Here is a 22,540-nt window from a genome sequence, read left to right on the forward strand (position 1 = left end):
AGAGAGAAGTGCCAGCAGGGGAAATGCCAGACACTTACAAAACCATTAGATCTCATGAAAACTCACTCATCACAAGAATAGCATGGGGGAAATGGGCCCCCCATGACTGAATCATCTCCCTCCCTTGACATGTGGGGATTACAATTAGAGATGAAACTTGGGTGGGGACACAGAGCCAAGCCATATCAGCTATTGAAGGCTTTTATCACTGGAGATTATTAGCTACTAGAATGCATAACCAAAGGAAGTTGTCTCAGTTTCCTGTAGACTTGATGGACTTTGGCAGATTTTCCTAGGCAAATACCTATTCTGTCTTTTTGCTGTAAAGACTGGTCTAATCTGAGCTATGATACGAGTCCAGGTTTTCTGCATCAGGGTCTACTCTAAGGGAATAAGCCTGGCATAGTTTTAGAAATCTTAGGTAAAATCTAAAGCAGAACCAAAATGATACCTTTCCCATCTCAACTCTCTGATAGTCCTAGAAGAAACTCAGTTTATGAACCATGTGGAAGTGATGTAGGACTGTGTGTTTCTTCCTTTGTTTTATTTTATTTTATTTTTGAGACAAGGTCTTACCCTGTCACCCAAGCTGGAGTGCACTGGCACAATCTCGACTCATGGTATCCTCTGCCTCCTGGGCTCAAACAATCCTCCCACCCCAGCCTCCCGTGTACCTGGGACTACAGGTGCATGCCACCATGCCTGACTAACTTTTGTATTTTTTTGTACAGATGGGGTTTTGCCATGTTGCCCAGGCTGGTCTTGAACTGCTGAGCTCAAGCCATCTGTCTTCCTCAGCCTCCCAAAGTGCTGGGATTACAGACATGAGCCACTGTGCCCAACGAGACTGTGCTTCTCAATAGGGGTGCTATTGCCAGTTTGGATGGGGCAATTCTTAGTTCTGGGGGACTCTCTTACACACTGTAGTACAATTCAGTGTCCCTGACCCTGGCACTGGCACACTAAATCAAAGTAGTAGCACCCCCTTCCCCATCCCGTGCAGTCATTATTACAAACAAAAACTCCCTCCCACATTTCTAAATGTTCCTTGAGAACAGGTTAAGAACTGATGTTCTAGGACTGGGGTGAAACTAAAAGTATCTGCCAACAAGAGCTACCATACAGGCTTTTCCCGTTCAAGGTTTATATTCCTGGCTTTAGCCTAGAATTGATACAAGGAAAAGGGGAAAGCAACTTTTACCTAGGCATTTGTTCAGATTCTATTTTATATCTAGATATTTTTGGCAAGTAACAAATAATGATATGTTTCATGATAGTGATCATTTATGCTCCTTAAATGTATCTCTACTCTCCATACAGGGGAGGCAATGCCTGTGGCTAAGAAACCTGGCAGCACAGTGATTGCTGGTTCCATTAACCAGAATGGGTCACTGCTTATCCGTGCAACTCATGTTGGAGCAGACACAACCCTTTCTCAAATTGTCAAACTTGTGGAAGAGGCACAAACATCAAAGGTAACTTAACTCCCTAGGAGAAACAAACTATTTTCTTTAAAGCCTTCTCAGTATAAATCTTCACCTAGTTTTTACGTTTTCCGATAAAAAATTTTAGTTGCATTAATATGGAGTTTGTTTGTTTTTGTTTTGAGACAGGGTCTCACTCTGTTGCCCAGGCTGGAGTGCAGTGGCACCATCATGGCTCACTGCACTTGACCTCCTAAGTTCAAGCAAGCCTTCTGCCTCAGCCTCCCAAGTAGCTGGGACTGTGTGTTGGCACATGCCCCCACACCCAGCTAATTTAAAAAAAATTTTTTATACAAACAGGGTCTCCCTAAGTTGCCCAGGATGGTGTCAAACTCCTGGACTCAAGCTATCATCCTGCCTTAGTCTCTCAAAGTGTTGGGATTACAGGTGTGAGCCACCACACCTGGCCATTAACATGAAGTTTGTTAAAATATTTCTATTTGTGCTAACTACTAAATATACTCTGCATTCAGTATCAGAAAAGACTTTGATATGCTGCTTATTATTATTGTTGTTATTTTTAATTCTAGGCTCCTATCCAGCAGTTTGCAGACAAACTCAGTGGCTATTTTGTTCCTTTTATTGTTTTTGTTTCCATTGCTACCCTCTTGGTATGGATTGTAATTGGATTTCTGAATTTTGAAATTGTGGAAACCTACTTTCCTGTAAGTGACTTGTAATAACTCTTTACTATATGCAGAACAATTTGTGAGTCTTTTGCATTAGTAATTCAGTGGAAATAACTTTAATAATCACCAGGACCTTTAAAGGTTTGGAGTGGGAGGGTGATAAGAATAATATTTGCATTTTTGTAAATATAAAAAATTTCCTTTTGGAGAAAAATTTTTATTATGACTTGTGATTTTTCAAAAACAAATACCAAACTTTTACATGTTATGCTTAGTCTCATTTCTGACATGGTTTTGCTTTCACAAAGGACTATAAATATATTGAGGAAAACCTCAGGATTTCAGCTCCATCATTTACTGTCAATGTGATCTTAGACTACTTAATTACTCTCTGAGCTTCAGTTTCCTCAACTATAAAGTGAGGTTTTAGTAATACCCATTTTGTGTAACTTAAGATTGTTGTGAAGGTTAAATAAGAATTTGTAATTTATTAAATGCTTTACAAATATAGGATATTATTAGTGTCTGCTCATCTAGTTCTCTGATGCTCTCTATGGTGTTGTAAAGTGGTAAAGTAGTAGAACTGGACTGTGCCTCAAATTAGATATATAAACTTTAAGTCATGTAACTTTTACTATCCTTAGTTCTCTTATCTGTAAAATAGGGAAAATAATAACTAAGATACAGTATTGGAATTAGTATAGGTGAAAGCATCTAACATACTGACAGATGCAGGTGACAGCCAAGGGTCCCCCAGTGAAACCCCTGAAGGTTGAAAACCTTTAAGCCTAAAACATCCTGAAGGTTGAAAAACCAGACTGCTGGTCCCAGATGAAGCCTGCCCTAACCCCCAACGCCCCACTGATTCTTTCTAAATAATGCCCACCTACGCACTGGGAGGATGGGGTGGGGCCCCGGGAAGTTCACACCGTTTGTATAGGGGAGGAGTCTGGCCTGTCCTGTTCCTGGGTAGTACCTGGGGTTCAGTCGGTGAGGTGGAGAGCCTGTTAACAGGACTCAATCTCATTTTGCCGAGTTGTTTTTCCTTCTTCCGTTTTGGCCAACAAATTCCCTTCCCCCTCACCCTTCAAAGTGTCTGCAAACCTAATCTTTCCTGGCCGTGTGACAAGCATCTGTTCTTTTTCTACAACAACATGTGTACATCTATGAAGTTTATGGAAGCATAAGCCTAGAAATCTATGAAAGCCCCTTCCAGCTGTGTTTCTATATCGATCTGTAACTCTTGGATGAATATTGAAGTATTTGAGAACTTAATAAGAACCTAACACTGTAAAACTATTACTGATAAGAGCTTCAGTGAGCCATAATTGCACTACTGTACTACAGCCTGGGCAACAGAGCAAGATTCCTACTCACAGTAAATAAAGTCTTAGTTTGTTGTGTTTATTTATTTTATTTTTTATTCAGGAGGTACATGTGCAGGTTTGTTTGTTTGTTTGTTTGTTTGTTATTTATTGAGACAGAGTCTTGCTCTGTCACCCAGGCTGGAGTGCAGTGTCACGATCTCGGCTCACTGCAACTTCCACCTCCCAGGTTTAAATGATTCTCATACCTCAGCCTCCCGAGTAGCTGGGATTATGGGCTTATGCCACCATGCCCGGCTAATTTTTGTATTTTTAGTAGAAATGGGGTTTCGCCATGTTGGTCAGGCTGATCTCAAATTCCTGACCTCAGGTGATCCACCTGCCTCGGCCTCCCAGAGTGCTGGGATAACAGGCGTGATCCACCGTGCCCGGCCCATGGGTATATTGTTTATTACATGGGTATATTGGGTGATGCTGGGGTTTAGGCTTATGGTGACCCCATATCCCAAACAGTGAACATAGTACTCAATAAGTAGTTTTTCATCCCTTGCCCCCCTCCCTTCTTCTCACCTTTTGGAGGCCCCACTGCTCGTTGATTCCATCTTTATGTCCATGTGTAGCCATTGTTTAGCTCCCGCTTGTAAGTGAGAACATGTAGTATTTGATTTTTTGTTCCTACATTAAGTCACTTAGGATAATGGCCTCCACCTTCACCCATGCTATGCAAAGGACATGATTTCATTCTTTTTTTATGGCTGCATAGTATTCCATGGTGTATATGTACCACGTTTCCTTTATCCAGTCCATCAATGATGGGCACCTGGGTGACTCCAAGTCTTTGTTATTGTGAAGACTGCTGTGATAAACACACACGTGCAGTTGTCTTTTTGATAAAACAATTTAAAATAAATAAAGGAAAATCCTTTGAGTAGATATCCAGTAGTGGGATTGCTGGGTTGAATGGTAGTTCTATTTTAAGTTTTTGGAGAAATCTCCAGACTGTTTTCCATAGAGGTTGAACTGATTTACATTCCCACCAACAGTATATAAGTATTCCCTTTTCTCTGCATCATTGCCAATGTCTGTTATTTTTTGACTTTTTAATTATAGCCATTCTGACTGGTGTGAGGGGGTATTTCATTGTGGTTTTAATTTGCATTTCCCTGATGATTAGTGATGTTGAGTAGTTTTTCATGTGTTTTTTGATAAGTTGTATGTCTTCTTTTGAGAAGTGTCTATTTATGCCCTTTGCCCACTTTTAAATAGGGTTGTTTTATCCTTATTGATTTGTTTAAGTTTCATATAGAGCCTAGATATTAGTCCTTTGTTGGATGCATACTTAGGAAATATTTTCTCCCATTCTGTACGTTCTATTTGTTCTGTTGATTGTTTCTTTTGTTGTGTAGAAGCTCTTTAGTTTAATTAAATCTCCTTTATTAATTTTTGTTTTTGTTGCCATTGCTTTTGAGGTCTTAGTCATAAATTCTTTCCCTAGGATAATGTCCAGAAGAGTTTTTCCTAGGTTTTCTTGGGGTTTTTATAGTTTGAGTTTTTACATTTAAGTCTTCAATCTATCCTTAGTTAATTTTTATGTATGGTGAGAGATATGAGTACAGTTTCATTCTTCTGCACATGGCTAGGTAGTTTTCCCAGCACCATATATTGAATAGGGTGTCCTTTCCCCATAGTTTGTTTTTGTCAACTTTGTTGAAGATCAGTTGATTGTAGGTGTGTGGCTTTATTTCTGGGCTCTCTATTTTGTTCAATTGATTTACGTGTCTATTTTTGTATCAATACCATGCTGTTTTGATTACTATAGCCTTTTAGTATAATTTGAAGTCAGGTAATGTGATGCCTCTAGTTTTATTCTTTTTGCTTAGGATTGCTTCGGCTATTTAGGTTCTTTTTCCATATGAAATTTAGGATTGCTTTTTAAATTCTGTGACAGAAGACAGTAGTAGTTTTATAGGAACTGTGTTCAATCTATAGATTGCTTTGGACAGTATGGTGGTTAGGGTTAGACATGGAGAGAAGATCATCTCCTGCCAAACCCTTCCCCTACACCTACAGTGCTACAGATGCAGCAGTGGTATTTCCCACCAGGAGCCAGCTAACGCACACTTGGACAAAGCATATTTCATGCTTTACATGGTGGCTCCAGCCCTACTGCAAGTGAGTCACATGCTGCTTGGGCTTTATCCAAGGGCAAGGCTCAACTTCTTCTCCCGACAGAGTGGCACTGTCCCAGCAAGGAGGGATAGACAAATCACTGAGTTGCCTGCTTTGGTCTGTGGGAAAAGACTAACCCAAACCCATTTTAGTGGTAGCTATCGGAGGGGCATACTCATGGGAACCAAAGGACAAAGTCCTTATGAAATGAAGGTCAGGAGCCCTGCAACAAGGGCACAAAAGAGAAGCTGATCATGTTCTTGCCAGCGCAGGATCAGGAATGGGAGTGCACCCTAATGTAATCTCTTCCCACCATCTCTGCATCAGGGCAGGTACTTCCACCTGACACCAACCTACCTGCTGTCTCTTACTCTTGAGTGCCATCTACTGGTCTGTATCCTGAACTGCATCATAAAATTTAAAATCTGCTAACAGAAAGGCTTAGTTCTAGCCCTTAAGATAAGTCCACAGGGACCTCTGCACCCTAAACCCTACAGGAGATTGTCAGCTCTAATGACTAATACCTCACTACAAAAAGCAGCATCTGAGAAAGCTACGGCATAGAAGCTATCCACAACCAAGGAACCTGTACAGCACCTTGGCCCCCTAAAAGCACCAAAAACAAAGCTAAATGATCATACACAACATGCACCACAGTAAAGCACCCAAAGGAAAAAAAAGAAGGAAAGAAAAAGTCCCATGGAAATGATAGCCAATTCAAAAATAGGAAGCAAAAGTTCCCTTGGATGAGAAAGAATTAGTGCAAGAACTCCAGCAGTACAAAAAGTGTTTTGACAACACCAAAGGATTGTAATAGCTCTCTAGCAATGGCTCCTAAGCAGACTGAAATGTCTGGAATGACAGATAAGTAATTTAAAATATGGATTGCAAGGAAACCTCAATGAGATTCAAATGAAAGTTGAAATCCAGTATATAGAAACCAGAAAAACAATTCAGGATATGCAAGATGAGGTAACCATATTAAGAAAAAAAAAAAAAATGGAGCTGCTGGAACTGAAAAATTCACTAAAGGAATTTCAAATCCAGAGAACTCCTGCAAAACATTATAGAAGATGACCATCCCCAAGGCACACAGGCATTAGAATATTCAAAGTCAATGCAAAAGAAAAAAATCTTAAAGGCAGCTACAGAAAAGGGCCAAATTACCTACAGAGCAAAACCCATCAGGCTAACCACAGACTTCTCAGTGGAAATGTTACAAAGCTGGAAGTGATTGGAAGCCTATTTTTAGTTTCCCTAAAGAAAAAAAAAATTGACAACCAGGAATTTCATATACTGCCAAATTAAGCTTCATACATGGAGTAGAAACAAAGTCTTCCCCCAGACAAGCAAACAGTAAGGAAATTCATCACCACCAGACCAGAGCTATAAGAAATGTTCAGAGGAGTTCTGAACATGGAAACAAAATAATGTTACTTGCTACCACAAAAACATGTATAAATACAAAGCTCACAGACCCTATAAACCAATTACACAATTGAGACTACAAAGAAACTAGCAAGCACCACCATGAGGAACAAAACCTCATATATCAATATTAAACTTGAATGTAAATGGCCTAAATACTCCACTTAAAAGACATAGATAGAGTGGCAAATTAGAATAAAAAAACAAGATCCATCCTTTTGCTGTCATCAAGAGACCCATCTCACAGGTAATAACTCATAGGCTCAAGGTGAAGGGATGGAGAAAGATCTGTCATGCAAATGGAAAACAAAGAGCAGGAGTTGCTATTCTTGTGTTAGATAAAACAGAGTTTAAACCAACAATAGTTTTTTAAAAGGCAAAGAAGGGCACTACAAAATGATAAAGGTCTCAATTCAACAAGAAGATTTAACTATCTTAAATACATATGCACCCAACATTGGAGCATCTAGATTTATAAAACAAATACTGCTAGACCTACAAAAAGAGGTAGACTGCCATACAACAATAGTGGAGGACTTCAGTACCCCCCTGACAGCACTAGAGAGATCATCAAGGACAAAAATTAGCAAAGAAATTCTGCACTTATATTGGATTCTCAACCAAGTGGACCTAATAGATATCTACAGAATACTCCACTCAATAATCACAGAATATACATTCTTCTTATATGAACATGGAACATTCCCTAACATTGACCATAGGCTTGGTCATAAAGCAAGTCTTAATAAATTAAAAAAACAACTAGATCAGATCAGGCATCTTCCTACACTACAGTGGAATAAAATTAGAAATCAATACCAAGAGGAACTCTAAAAGCCACACAAGTACAGGGAGACTAAACAACCAACTCCTGAATAAATTTTGGGTAAACAATGAAGGTAATGCATTTCTCCCAGGTGTGGTGGCTCATGCCTGTAATCCCAGCACTTTGGGAGGCCAAGACAGGTAGATCACCTGAGGTCGGGAGTTCAAGACCAGCCTGGCCAACATGGTGAAACCCTGTCTCTACTCAAAATACAAAAATTAGCTGGGCATGGTGGCGCATGCCTGTAATCCCAGCTACTTGGGAGGCTGAGGCAGGAGAATCACTTGAACCCAGGAGGTGGAGGTTTCACTGAGCCTAGATTGCGCCATTGCACTGGAGCCTGGGCAACAAGAGCAAAACTCCATCTCGAAAAAAAAAAAATTATCTCTATTCCTGATGACATGATTCTATACCTAGAAAACCATAAAGATTTCTCCAAAAGACTCCCAGACCAGATAAACTACTTCAGTAAAGTTTCAGGATATAAAATCAACATACAAAAATTATTAACATTTCTATACACCAACAGTGTCCAACTTGAGAACCAAATCAAGAACTCAATCCCATTTACAATAGTCACACACAGAACATACCTAGGAATACATTTAACCAAGGAGGTGAAAGATCTCTACAAAGAGAACCATAAAAAACTGATGAGAGAAATTGAAGAGGACACAAACAAATGGAAAAACATTCCATGCCCATGGATTGGAAGCATTAACATTATTAAAACTACCATACTGTCCAAAGCAATCTATAGATTCAACACAATTCCTATAAAACTAATGTCCTCTGTCACAGAATTTAAAAAAGCAATCCTAAAATTAATATGGAAAAAGAATCTAAATAGCTGAAGCAATCCTAAGCAAAAAGAATAAAACTAGAGGCATCACATTACCTGACTTCAAATTATACTAAAAGGCTGTAGTAAACAAAACAGCATGGTATTGATACAAAAATAGACATGTAAATCAATTGAACAAAATAGAGAACCCAGAAATAAAGCCACACACCTACAATCAACTGATCTTCAACAAAGTTGATAAAAACAAACAATGGGGAAAGGACACCCTATTCAATATATGGTATTATTATATGAGATTACAGACATGAGCCACCATGTCCAGCCCATTACTGTAATATTAAAAAGTTTCTTTAAATGATTCATGTCTGTTTAGTACACACTGAACAAAAGGATTGTCGAGAAGTTTTTTTTTTTTTGGTTTTTTTTTTTTTTTTTTTTTTTTTTTGAGACAGGGTCTCACTCTGTTGCCCCAGCAGTAATGCAGTGGTGCAATCATGGCTCACTGTAGCCTCAAACTTCTGGGCTTAAGCGATTCTCTTACCTTAGCCTCCTGAGTAGCTGCAACTACAGGCATGCACCACCATCCCTGGCTAATGTTTTGTGTTTTTTTTTTTTTTTGAGATCGAGTTTTGCTCTTGACGCCCGGGCTGGAGTGCAGTGGCATGATCTCGGCTCACTGCAACCGCTGCCTTCCAGGTTCAAGCAATTCTTGTGCCTCAGCCTCCCAAGTAGCTGGGATTACAGGCATGTGTCACCATGCCCAGCTAATTTTTGCATTTTTAATAGAGATGAGGTTTCACCATGTTGGCCAGGCAGGTCTTGAATTCCTGACCTCAGGTGATCCACCCGCCTTGGCCTCCCAAAGTGCTGGGATTACAGGCGTGAGCCACCATGCCCGGCCATGCCTGACTAAAGAAAAATTTTTTTTGTAGAGATGAGGTCTTACCATGTTGCCCAGGATGATCTCAAACTCCTGGCCTCAAATGATCCTCCTGCCTTAGCCTCCCAAAGCACTGGGATTACAGATATGAGCCAGTGCACAGGCCGTCAAGTAGCTTGGAATGTGTTTCCTTCAGGAATTTTTCTCATGAGTTCAGGATGTCTTAAATTTCTTCTAAAACTACCAATTATATTTTTCCCACATGAGCGAACACTGAACGTCACTAAGAGTTTAATTAGCAGATATAGTTGGTTTACATTGTTATGTCCAAAAGAATTTTGTTGAAATATGACTAAGGTCCCTTTGCATGCCATGTGATTCTTTTTCATTGTCTTTCAAGAATAGTGTGAAAGGCAGATTTATGATTTTACTATACAGAGATTGAGACTTCTGTTTATTCAGTATCAAATTTTTTGAAAATTATGTTTCACATTTGCAGCTATTTCTGAAGATCTCTAATAAAAACATTCATTTTCAATATGGAGCCCTTATATTCAGTCCATAGTTTGTAATTCTAGAATCTCAGTATGTCCTAATTTCTTATGTTCATAAAAGAAAGAAAGTGTTTTCTTACCTGTAACTAAAAAATATATGTAGGTAGCTAGGTAGGATATGTCACTTTTTAAATTGTGGTTTTATTTGAATAGTGTTAAGTTTTGTTTCTTTTGTTTTGTACAGCTCTAAATTAATAACGAAAATTTATGCCTTTCTTCTAAAGGGCTACAATAGAAGTATCTCCCGAACAGAAACGATAATACGATTTGCTTTCCAAGCCTCTATCACAGTTCTGTGTATTGCATGTCCCTGTTCACTGGGACTGGCCACTCCAACTGCTGTGATGGTGGGTACAGGAGTAGGTGCTCAAAATGGCATATTAATAAAAGGTGGAGAGCCATTGGAGATGGCTCATAAGGTAAGACAGTCCCCAGAACTAAAACTTGTCCCACCAAATTATCAGTATCACCCCAGTTGAGAAACACATACTCCTAAATTACTTCTCTGTGGTCCATGAGCTGAGTTGCTTCTAGGACTATCCAGAGATTTGAGGCAGGAAAGGTGTTATTTTGGTTCTGCTCCAGATTGGCCTTAGTTACCTAAGATCCCTAAAACTACTCCAGGCCTATTCTATTAGAGCAGACCCTAATATGGAAAACCTGGACTCCTATCCTAGCTCAGACTAGACTAGTCTTTATGGCAGAAAGACAGAATAGGTATTTGCCCAGGAAAATTTGCCAAACTCTAGCAGCCTTCTTATTTGTGTGTGACTTGTTTTCTTTACTGGGACCTTCAATTACAGTGCCGTTTCTTTGCCTTTGCTGCCACCAGCCGACAGTTTGCAGCTATGACTTTAGGAATATAATCCTATCTCTGATCTCATATTATGCTTTCCATAATCATCTCAAGGCTACATGACTTCAACTAAAACCATGTTTCTACTAGTATGTTCTTATTATGAGGATGTAAGCTATATACATAAGTATGTAGTAAACATAGAACATATCTTAGAACAAATCTGGAAACTCACCTAGCCAGAGAATACAGGCTAGTAATTTTTATAGACATTTAAAAATTTGATATAATTTCAAAATTAAAAGTTGCAAGACTAGCCTGGTGCAGTGGCTCATGCCTGTAATCCCAGCACTTTGGGAGGCTGAGGCAGGCGGATCACGAGGTCTGACCAGCCTGACCAACATGGTGAAACCCCATCTCTACTAAAAATACAAAAATTAGCTGGGCAAGGTAGCATGCCTGTAATCCCAACTACTCAGGAGACTGAGGCAGGAGAATTGCTTGAACCCGGGAGGCGGGGGTTGCAGTGAGCCGAGATAGCTATTTTTTCCCCTGTCCAGAATCATACTTTGTTGGTTTATTTTTTCTTTCTTTCTTTCTTTTCTTTTTTTTTTTTTTTTTTGAGATGAAGTCTTGCTCTATGGCCCAGGCTGGAGTGCAGTGGTGCGATCTCGGCTTATTGCAACCTCCACCCACCAAGTTCCAACGATTCTCCTGCCTCAGCCTCCTGAGTAGCTGGGATTACAGGCATGCACCACCATGCCCAGCTAACTTTTTATTATTGGTAGAGATGGGGTTTCACCATGTTGGCCAGGCTGGTCTCGATCTCCTGACCTCAGGTGATCCGTCCACCTCGGCCTCTGAAAGTGCTGGTATTATAGGCTTGAACCACTGCACCTGGCCATTTACCTTTATTCTTATAATCATTTCCCTACTGCCTAGATTTTCCCATCAGATCTATAATTCATTAGTATTGAAAGCCTTTTCTTTTTTACCTTGAGGCACCAGAGGCGTCTCTTAATTACCTGTTAACGGTCAACCCTTAAAAATTAGCTCTGGTTGTTTAACATATATTCACAGTCATTCAGTATGAACAAACAGTTCAACATTGGCAGAGGAGAGCTATTATGTGTAACTAAGAGTATTTCTTCTTTTATTTTCCCAAAGACCATCAGTTTTTTAAGTCAAATTAAGTCAAAGGTCAGTTTACTAAGAAACTAAATAGTCATCTGTTTGTCAAAACAGACCTTTTTGTTATTTCTGGAAAGGTGATGTGGAGGATCATCAAGTCATTGTATCTTAATTTTCTTACAGGTAAAGGTAGTGGTATTTGATAAGACTGGAACCATTACTCATGGAACCCCAGTAGTGAATCAAGTAAAGCTTCTAACGGAAAGTAACAGAATATCACACCATAAAATCTTGGCCATTGTGGGAACTGCTGAAAGTAACAGTGAACACCCTCTAGGAGCAGCCATAACCAAATACTGCAGACAGGTACATTTTTTCCTCTTGTTTATTAATGTAGTCATCTCCTGTAGGAATTCCCCGGATCAAATCCAGACTGGTGTTTGATTTGCATATATAGTTGGTATGAAACTAAAAAGACTTGTATTTTCTCATTTAATTGTATGTAACTCATTTCTTCATACAGATAAGTATACAGGTGAAAACAAATGAACTATAATCCTATCACACAGATAACTCCTGTTGACAAAAAGATTAAAATAGAAGTTATACATATTTGTGGTAGGACAATTCAGATAGTTCAGAGAATTACATATTGAAAATTGTAAACCTCATTCCCTGCCCCCTTCCATAATTCCTTTCTCCAAAGTTTAACAACTGTTAATCTATTAAGTCTTTTAAAATGACAGCTTTATTGAAATATAATTCATGTACTATAAAGTTCACATTTTTAAAGTGTACAATTCAATAATTTTAGTATAGTCATAAAGGTGTGCATCTGTTAACAGTTTTTAATGCATATAGCCACATATATGTATTTATCATATTTTAAACTTTATACAGAAAGGTCATACAATGATCAATCTTTGTTACCTTGCTTTTTTGTTTTATTAAGTGAATTTTCCTATCCGGAAATGCAGATCTGCCTTATTGTTTTTAATGGCTATATTGTACTCTATAATGTGATTGTTTGGTTTTTTTGGCTTTTACAGTATACACTCAACATCCTTATTAGTTTTTGCAAGTCTGTCTCTACATTAAATGCCTATCAATGCAATTGCTAAGTCAAAGGATGTATGCAGTTAAATTTTGATGAATCTTACCAATACCCATATGATGAGGATTACCAATACCCATGAGGGGTTATACCAATTTATACCTGCACCAAAAGTTATGAGTGCTCATTTCCCCACATTCTTACTGACACTTTATTTTTATTTTCTCAATGTACTGGGTGAAAAACTATTTACTTGATGGTTTGCTTTGCATTTCCTTAATTATGAATAAGGTTGAGCATCTTTTTATGTATTTATTGGCCATTTGAATTTCTTTTCCTCTAACCTGTTTGTATCCGTGACCTATTTTTCCACAGAATTGTTTGTCTTTTTCTTATTCATTTGCATGAGTTCTTTATGAATTGTCTCACACTAATTTTACACTTAAAATGTGGCAGTTTCTACCATTGGTGTTGCCATTTATTTATTTGTTCTTTCCCTTTTACCTATTACCTGTTACTGACCTGGCTTCCTTACACCAAAATCAAACAGCAGAGAGGATGAAGCTATAAAGAGCTAGGAAACAATGAGAGCCCCCAGAACTTTTCGGCTTACTAAAGACGTAGACTAGAGAGCAGATGGAGAGCCTCTGGTAACTAAAGGCCATATACTTTGTTACCCTTTGTTGCCCTGTATTGAATAGAAAACCTGACTTGACTATAGAATTAAAATTTTAATTTGTAATTATCTACTGGAAAGAGCAGAGAATACTGATAAGCTTTCCATGTTTTCTATAAATTTTAGAGAGTGGGATTAAAACAAGGATTTTTTTTTTTTTTTTTTTTTTTTTTTTTTTTGAGACAGAGTCTCTCTCTGTCACCCAGGCTGGAGTGCAATAGCGCAATCTCGGCTCATTGCAACTTCCACCTCCTGGGTTCAAGCGATTCTCCCACCTCAGCCTCCCTAGTAGCTGAGATTACAGGTGTGCACCACCACACCTGGCTAATTTTTTTTGTACTTTTAGTAGAGACAGGGTTTCACCATGTTGGCCAGCCTGGTCCCAAACTCTTGACCTCAGGTAATCTGCCCACCTTGGCTTCCTAGCCGGTTTCTTCGGCTGGAATTACAGGTGTGAGCCACTGCACCTGGCCAAAACAAAGATTTTGAGGCACTTCTGTAACTTTGAATATTATGTTTGATGCTCTATTCCTTTGTCCTTATCAAAATCCACTGTCAAGTAGGCAATAAGTGACAATTTTATTTTAAACATTTAGAATTAACTTGATGTTATCTTTTATTGTCCTAATAAATGACCTTGCATTATCAGAACAGTAGAGGAAATCCTTTTGTTTCTGTTTGCTAGGAACTGGACACTGAAACCTTGGGTACCTGCATAGATTTCCAAGTTGTGCCAGGCTGTGGTATTAGCTGTAAAGTCACCAATATTGAAGGCTTGCTACATAAGAATAACTGGAATATAGAGGACAATAATATTAAAAATGCATCCCTGGTTCAAATTGATGCCAGTAATGAACAGTCATCAACTTCGTCTTCCATGATTATTGATGCCCAGATCTCAAGTAAGCTAATTTTCTTTGTAGTACCAATTATGGGGCAATTATGAACATATGGCTAACTTTTTAACGCTGAACTGTTATAGAAGAAACAAAAATTGGCATCATAATTTCATGTCCTCAAGTCAGTTTTACCCTATGCCTTCTGATCATTCAAATTAGTCAAGAACATTTCCCAACTGTGGTCATTAACACCACCATAGGGTGATGAGGTCTAGCCTTAGCTGATTATCCATGATCATTCTTTTCTCACTACAACTACTCCAAACCTTTTCTATCTTTCACAAGATCCTGTCACCCTCTCCTTTGTCCCCTCTGCAAATTATCTTATTTTTTATACAGAAAATTATGGTTCTTGGTCATGTGTTCTTACGTATTTTTGCCCAGAATCATTCCTTTTTTCAGAGAAAGCAGTATCCTTCATCTTGCCTAATGAATCCCTTCATCTAGATCCCACCCTCTCTTGATTCATCAGGGACCTCCCTCTTTCTGTTAGGTCTCCTTGCTTCTTCACTTTTCATCTCTTTCTGTTTTGGTTTCTTCTCCTAAACATATAAATATTTCTTCCATCAAAATCACTATATTCCCATCTAGATTTTGTCCTTTCCCATCTATATTCCCATATAGATTCTGTCTTTTTCTTTTATATCAAATTTCTAGAAAGGGTAATCTAGGTTTGTTGAATTCACTTACTCCACAGTCAGGCCTCAGTTCATTGCAGTCTGGCTTCTCCCCCATCCATACTACTGAATCCATTCTTTCTAAGTTAACTGATGACTGTTGACCTCAGTGCTCTCTCCAGTGGTCACTTTTCAGTCCTCATCCTGCACGACCTCATTAAGATATTTGACAATGTTGACCATCCCTTCCTTCCTAAGGGATGATTCCATGACCCTGCTTTGTTTAGATTCTCCTCTCACCTCCCTGGCTGTTCCTTTTTTTTTTTTTTTTTTTTTTTTTTTTCCAAAAAGGGGTCTTGCTCTGTCACCCAGGCTGGAGTGCAGTGGTGCGATCTCAGCTCACTGCAACCTCTGCCTCCTGGGTTCAAGCAGTTCTCCTGCTTCAGCCCCCAAGAAGCTAGGATTACAAGTGCGTGCCGCCACGCCTGGCTAATTTTTTGTATTTTTAGTAGAGATGGGGTTTCACCATGTTAGCCAGGCTGGTCTCAAACTCCTGACCTCAAGTGATCCACCCACCTCAGCCTCTCAAAGTGCTAGGATTACAGGTGTAAGCCACTGCACCCCTGGCTGTTCCTTTTAATTATCCTTTGGTTCCTCATTTCTCTTGCTTTCAAATGTAGAGTATGTCGTCAGGGTTTTGTTCTTTGTCTTTTTCTCATTTTATAATACATACTCTCTCTGTACAATTTTATTCATGCTCATCACTTATTCTACCACCCACAGACTTCCACTATCACTCCAAAATCCATATCTTTAGCCAAGTCCTGTTTCCTTGGCTCCATGCTGATCTATCTATCTGCCCCCAAAACATGATCTACCCAACTAAGTGTTCCAATACCTCCCTCCCCATTCGTGCCTGAGTGATTTTGCTAGCATGCAAATCTAGTCATATCACTTTCTGATCAATAGCTTTTATTACAGTGGTTTATAAGCTGTTTTTGAGCCATAGACCTTTGGAGGAATATGATGAAAGCTTGGGCCCACCCCTCAGAAAATTTTTGTTTCAAGAGATGCACATGTATCCTGAAACCCATCCACGGGTCTCTGTTAAGGATCCCAGCTTGAATGGTTCTCTCTTTCCTACTGGACAAAGTCCAGTCTCTCTGTACTTTGTTTAAGATCTGTTCCCCATGATATGTCTCCTGCCTCCCTGCATCACTCATCTTGTCTTTTTCCACTACCGCATATGTACTCCATGTTCCATCCCTACCTAACTACTTACAGTTCTTCCTTACGGTGTGTCATTTCCTGCTTATTAGATCATTTCATTTACCATTTTCTCTATGTAATGTTCTTGTTCACAAATGGAATCTACCTCGTGAACTTATGCTTATCTTTCAAGACCCAGTTTATGTCTCTCTCTTCAGTGACACCTTCATTGACTGACATGTATTGGCAGACATATTTGCTCTTCTTCCTGAATCATAACTGTACTTAATCTCTGTTATTGTATTAGGACAGTGTATGATAATTATTTATTTACCTGCCTATTTCTACTAGTCTGTGACTTCTTTATTATTTGTCTATGAACTTCTAGTATCAAGCACACTGACAAATAGGAAATTCATTTGACAGCTTTTATTGAGCACCTACTGTGTGTCATGCACTGTTGAAGGCACTAAAGAATCAGCAGTAAACAAGATAAACTAAGTTCTTATTTCATGGAGCTTACATTCTTGGTGGAAGAACACAAGAGAGTAAGCAAATAAATAAGAAAATATAATAAGTCCTATGGAGATAGTGCTATGGAGAAAAATTAAGTGGGGCAAGGGGTATAGGGGTGCTGGGAGTAGTGGGTTCTGCTTCATATAGAGTGATCAGGGTAGGCCTCACTGAGAAGGTAGTGTTTGAACGAAGATCTGAGGGGATGAGAGAAAAAGCTATGTGGATTTCTGTGGCAAGAACATTCCAGGCAGGAGAAATAGTAAGTACCAAAGCCTTTAGTCAGGAGTGTGCTTGACTTGTTTGAGGAATAGAAAGGAGAACACTGTGACAAGTGCAGAGTAAATGGGTGGGCAAGGGGTATAAGACAAGGTCATAGAGGTGGTTTGGGACTAGATATGTAAGGACAAAACCAATCTGACAGTTTTGAGTGGAAGACTGGCAAAATCAATCTGACTTAACATTTTAAAAGTAAACTAGGTGCAGTGACTCATGCCTGTAATCCTGGCACTTTGGGAGGCTGAGGCGGGTGGATCACTTGAGGTCAGGAGTTCGAGACCAACCTGGCCAACATGGTGAAACCCCATGTCTACTAAAAATATAAAAATTAGTCGGGCGTGGTAGCAGGCACCTGTAATCCCAGCTACTCAGGAGGCTGAGGCAGGAGAGAATCTTTTGGGGATGGGGGGCAAGGGCAGAAGCAGTGAGATGAGTTGGTGGACGTTGTCATAATCGAGGTGATATATAATGGTAGCTTGGACCAGTATAGTAGAGGTTGTAAGAAATGGTAGAATTCTAGATGTGTCTTAAAAGGAGAGCCACAGATTTTTCTCATGGGTTGGATATATATGGTGTATGAGAGAAACAGGAGTCAGGAATTACGCCAAGGTTTGTGGCCTAAGCAGAAGGATGGAGTTATCATTTAAATAAGATGGGGGATCCCATAGGAGGGACAGTATTGGGAAAAAGATCTGGAGTTCAGTTTCGTACATGTTAAGTTTGAGTACCTATTAGAGATATCCCAGGTGGAGATATCATATAAATGGAAATACCAAGTAAGCAGTTGGCTACGTAAGTTTGGAGTTCCAGGAAACAGACTGGATCAGAGAGATAGATTTGGGAGTCCTCTGCTTAGGTGTCTAGGAAAATAGCCACTAACTACATGTGACTCTTTAAATTAGTTAATTTACATTTAATTTAATTTAAAATTCATATTTCAGTCATACTAGCCCCATTTCAGTGCTCAATAGCCACATCTCTGTGTTGGTGGCTATTGTATTAAACATAGCAGATACAGAACATTTCTAATATCACAGAAAGTTCTCTTGGACTGCAGTGGTATTTAAAGCCATGAGACTGGATTAGAACCCCAAGGTGTGAGAGTAGATAAAGGGAAAGAGTTAAGTACTGAATCCTGCAGCACTATAAATTAAGAAGTTAGTGAGATGAGGAGGGATGGGCAAAGAAGGCCAAGAAGGGGCCAATGAGGAGGTAACCCCTAAGAATGTGGTATCCTAGAAGCCAAATGAAGAAAGTATTTCCAGGAGGGAGTGAACAGCTGTGTTAAATTCTGCTAATAGGACAAGTAAGATGAAGACTGAGAATTAAAGTAAAGATCACTGGCTGTAATAATTCACTGGAGTACTTGAGTCAAAAGCATAAAGCTTTTGACTACCCCAATAAATGGAGTAGATTCACAAGAGAATGGGAAGATATTTATTGGAGACAGCCAATAGAGATACTTTTGGGAAGTTTTGCTATGTACAGAAGCAGATAAATGTGGTAGCTACAGAGGTGGGTGAGATCAAGAGAGGTTTTTTTGTTTGTTTGTTTCTTTTTTTTGTTTTTTTTTAAGATAGGACAGTGTACAGCAGAGAAAAGTTGTATAGGAGTGGACAGGGAGAATTGTTGGAGAGGTGTTCTAGAATAGGCAAAGGAGGCAGGTGTCTAGTGCACAAGTAGAAAGGTTGGCCTTAAATTAGGAGCAGAATCAGTTTATAATAACAGAAGGGAAGCTAGATACACAGACACAGGAGGCACAGGTAGTTGAGTGAATGTGTCAATGAGAGCTGTGGAAGTTCTTTTCTGATTGCTTCTATTTTCTTTCTGAAGTAGAAAACAGAGTCATCATCTGGTATTAGGATGGGGCAGGAGAAGTTGGAGATTTGAAGGGAGATGAGAAGGTATGAAATAGCCATCTAGAAGAAATGGAGAATGAATGGACTAGGGAAATACAGTGAAGTTGCCAGATAGCACCAAGGGCCCACTTAAAGAAAATGAGATGTCAGCATGATTATACATGTTCATCTAGCCACATTCAGCTCCTGATGCACAGTATTTTTAAATTTGATTGAATTGTTGTGGAAGGTCGAAGGGAAAGCCTCACCAGAAAGTAATATTTGAACTGGCTCTTGAAGAATGTGATGGAGTTTGCTGTCTGGAGAGGAGGGATAAGGACATTTCAGATGAAGGCAGCAATGTGTGCAAAGGCCCAGAGACATGGAAGAGCGGAGTATGTTCTCAGAAAATTTGAACATCACTGTTGGAGGCTATGTTCAAGGAACAATACAATGTAGTGACTGTGCAAGATTAGACAGGAAGAACTTGCTTCATGGGTTTTTATAAAGATTAATTGAACTTACTAAATGTTATTTCTGTGTCTACTTTCAGATGCTCTTAATGCTCAACAGTATAAAGTCCTCATTGGTAACCGGGAGTGGATGATTAGAAATGGTCTTGTCATTAATAACGATGTAGATGATTTCATGACTGAACATGAGAAAAAAGGTCGGACTGCTGTATTAGTAGCAGTTGATGGTAAGGTTTTCCATAAGTACGCTATAACTCAATGTTATGATTTGTTATTGTTTTATTAATTTATATATTTTCGAGAGACCTCTGAACTATGAGGGTTATTCAAAAGCATCTTTAATGCAAAGTGAAAATGTCAACAATACATGATTATTACTGATTAATTTAAAATTATCTCGCATTTACCTGCCTTTGTTACTTTCTTCCCTAGCCTATATTTTAAATAAAGGCTAATCAAGGATTTTTTAAAACCTAAAAATAACAACAGTAAAATAATAGCAAAGTAAAATAATATTCATAATCCCATCATCCTAATACAATGTCAGGTTTTTTGTTTGTTTGTTTCTTTGGTTTTGTTTGTTTGTTTGTTTTTGAGACGGAGTTTCGCTCTTGTTGCCCAGGCTGGATTGCAATAGTGCGATCTCGGCTCACTGCAACCTCCACCTCCTGGGTTCAAGTGATTCTCCTGTCTCAGCCTCCTGAGTAGCTGGGATTACAGGCGCATGCCACCATGCCCTGCTAATTGTTTGTATTTTTAGTGGACACCGGCTTTCACCATGTTAGCCAGGCTGGTCTTGAACTCCTGACCTCAGGTGATCCGCCCGCCTTGGCCTCCCAAAGTGCTGGGATTACAGGCGTGAGCCACCACGCCTGGCACACAATATCAGTTTTAATTTTGTATATTCTATTCCTAGTTGTCTTGAAATGTGTGTGTCCAACATGGCACATGTATACATATGTAACAAACTTGCACGTTGTGCACATGTACCCTAGAACTTAAAGTATAATAATAATAATAACAAATAAAATTTTAAAAAAAGAAAGAAATGTGTGTGTGTTTGCAGAATTACAGTATTAGTACATATACCATTTTTTATTGGCTAGATTTTATTGTAAGTAAATTTTACCTCAATAAAGTTAAAATCACTTGTACACATATGATTTTATTATGCTTTATTTTACTTAATGCTTTCTAATGTTGCTATATAATTTTACTGTAACACTACATAATTTATCAATCTTACACACTATAATCATTCCCCTCTTGTTGGAAATTTAGACTATTCCTTCACTATTGTAAGTGACGCTACAATAAATATCTTTGAGGTTGTATGTGCTTTATTTTGTTCAATTATTTCTTAGGGTAAATTTCTATTTGTGAGATTAATTCCACTCAACGTTTATGTTTGCTAAGTATGAAGGATGGCCTTTTTAGGTCTGGGAAGAAGAGAATACCATTTTACTTTTGTAAATAGAATAAAATAATAAAATTTGTGGTAATATTTTTCCCACTATAAAGTACCCATTTTGTCTCTCTCTGCCCACCCTGTACCTTAAAAAGAAAAAAAGTATTAGTCTTCAGTTTCATTTGCCTTTACATTAGATAAAGTGTTTGAGGCTATTGGCAAATACCTTTCTAAGGAACAAAATGGGTCTTCTAATATCCAGTAAGGTCTCTCTTTATATTTCCCTATGATTACTTTATTAGTAACCCCTACCTCACTCTGAAATTTTCATAACCAAATGTGGAGACTTGTTACAGAGTTTGTAGTATTGTAGTATAAATCTGTGTGGGCTCAGAGATATTTTAAGTTAAGCCATGCCCCCCTGAACAACTTTACTTAAGAAAATTCATTTCATTCTGAAATTTCAAGTCAAAATGTTATTCTGCTTTCACCATATTCCAAGTTCTCTTATTTTGTGCTGCCCCTGTATTAGATGAGCTGTGTGGCTTGATAGCCATTGCAGACACAGTGAAGCCGGAAGCAGAACTGGCTGTCCATATTCTGAAATCTATGGGCTTAGAAGTAGTTCTGATGACTGGAGACAACAGTAAAACAGCTAGATCTATTGCTTCTCAGGTAATTGATAGGGGTATGTGATAAATTCTAATTATTGATATACATTTTATGTCTTGCCTTCAAATGCTAAGAAATTTACATTACCTACTATTTTCATTATCACTGAGTTGTCCTATCTAGTTCCTTCAAGAAAATTTACCATGCTTTGCTGGAAGGACTTTGGGCTTTGTGTGTTGCTGCTATAAGTAAAAAGGTATTTGCTTAGTTCATGGGATGCTTGCGTGACACTGTACATCAGTTTCTGTTGATGCGTCCTTTGAAATGTTGCTCATATTCTTTACCAGTGCTGCCAACCTAAGCTGGGCTCTCCTGATCTCATGGCTGAAACACGGCAATAGCTCCACACACATCCTTCTCTAGTCCATCCTAAACACTACCAATGGAACTATTTTCCTAATGCGCCACTTTGACATACCATTTTTCTGCTTCTGACTCCCACATTTGCCTTACCTCTAAAATGTTTCAATCTTTTTAATTTTGGAATGCCTTCTCCACTCTTCTAATAAATAATGCAAGTAATCTTTTAATACATTCTTTTTTTTTTTTTTTCTTGAGACAGAGTTTCACTCTCGTTGCCCAGGCTAAAGTGCAATGGCATAATCTCGGCTCACCGCAACCTCTGCCTCCTGGGTTCAAGCGATTCTCTTGCCTCAGCCTCTCGAGTAGCTAGGATTACATGCATGCACCACCATGCCTGGCTAATTTTGTATTTTTAGTAGACACAGTGTTTCTCCATGTTGGTCAAGCTGGTCGTGAACTTCCGACCTCAGGTGATCTGCCTTCTTGGCCTCCCAAAGTGCGGGGATTATAGGTGTGAGCCACCACACCCATCCTATTAACACCTTCTTATGTAAAAAATACAGAAGGATGTA

General features: G+C 38.9%; 1 protein-coding gene across 4 annotated transcripts in view; it reads left to right on the plus strand.

Moving 5' to 3' along the window:
* The window catches only part of ATP7A (ATPase copper transporting alpha), a 175,711-nt gene that overhangs the window by 147,617 nt on the left and 5,554 nt on the right, over positions 1–22,540 (plus strand). For all 4 annotated transcript variants that reach the window (XM_030934230.1, XM_030934229.1, XM_030934231.1 and 1 more), the window contains 7 exons: positions 1,321–1,475; positions 2,015–2,149; positions 10,325–10,519; positions 12,211–12,393; positions 14,443–14,659; positions 19,666–19,812; positions 21,526–21,668. In XM_030934230.1, coding sequence (XP_030790090.1) covers positions 1,321–1,475; positions 2,015–2,149; positions 10,325–10,519; positions 12,211–12,393; positions 14,443–14,659; positions 19,666–19,812; positions 21,526–21,668 — 1,175 coding nt within the window. The remainder of the gene's footprint in view (positions 1–1,320; positions 1,476–2,014; positions 2,150–10,324; positions 10,520–12,210; positions 12,394–14,442; positions 14,660–19,665; positions 19,813–21,525; positions 21,669–22,540) is intronic.

Source organism: Rhinopithecus roxellana, chromosome 7, assembly GCF_007565055.1.
Source record: "Rhinopithecus roxellana isolate Shanxi Qingling chromosome 7, ASM756505v1, whole genome shotgun sequence".
NCBI classification, from domain to species: domain Eukaryota; kingdom Metazoa; phylum Chordata; class Mammalia; order Primates; family Cercopithecidae; genus Rhinopithecus; species Rhinopithecus roxellana.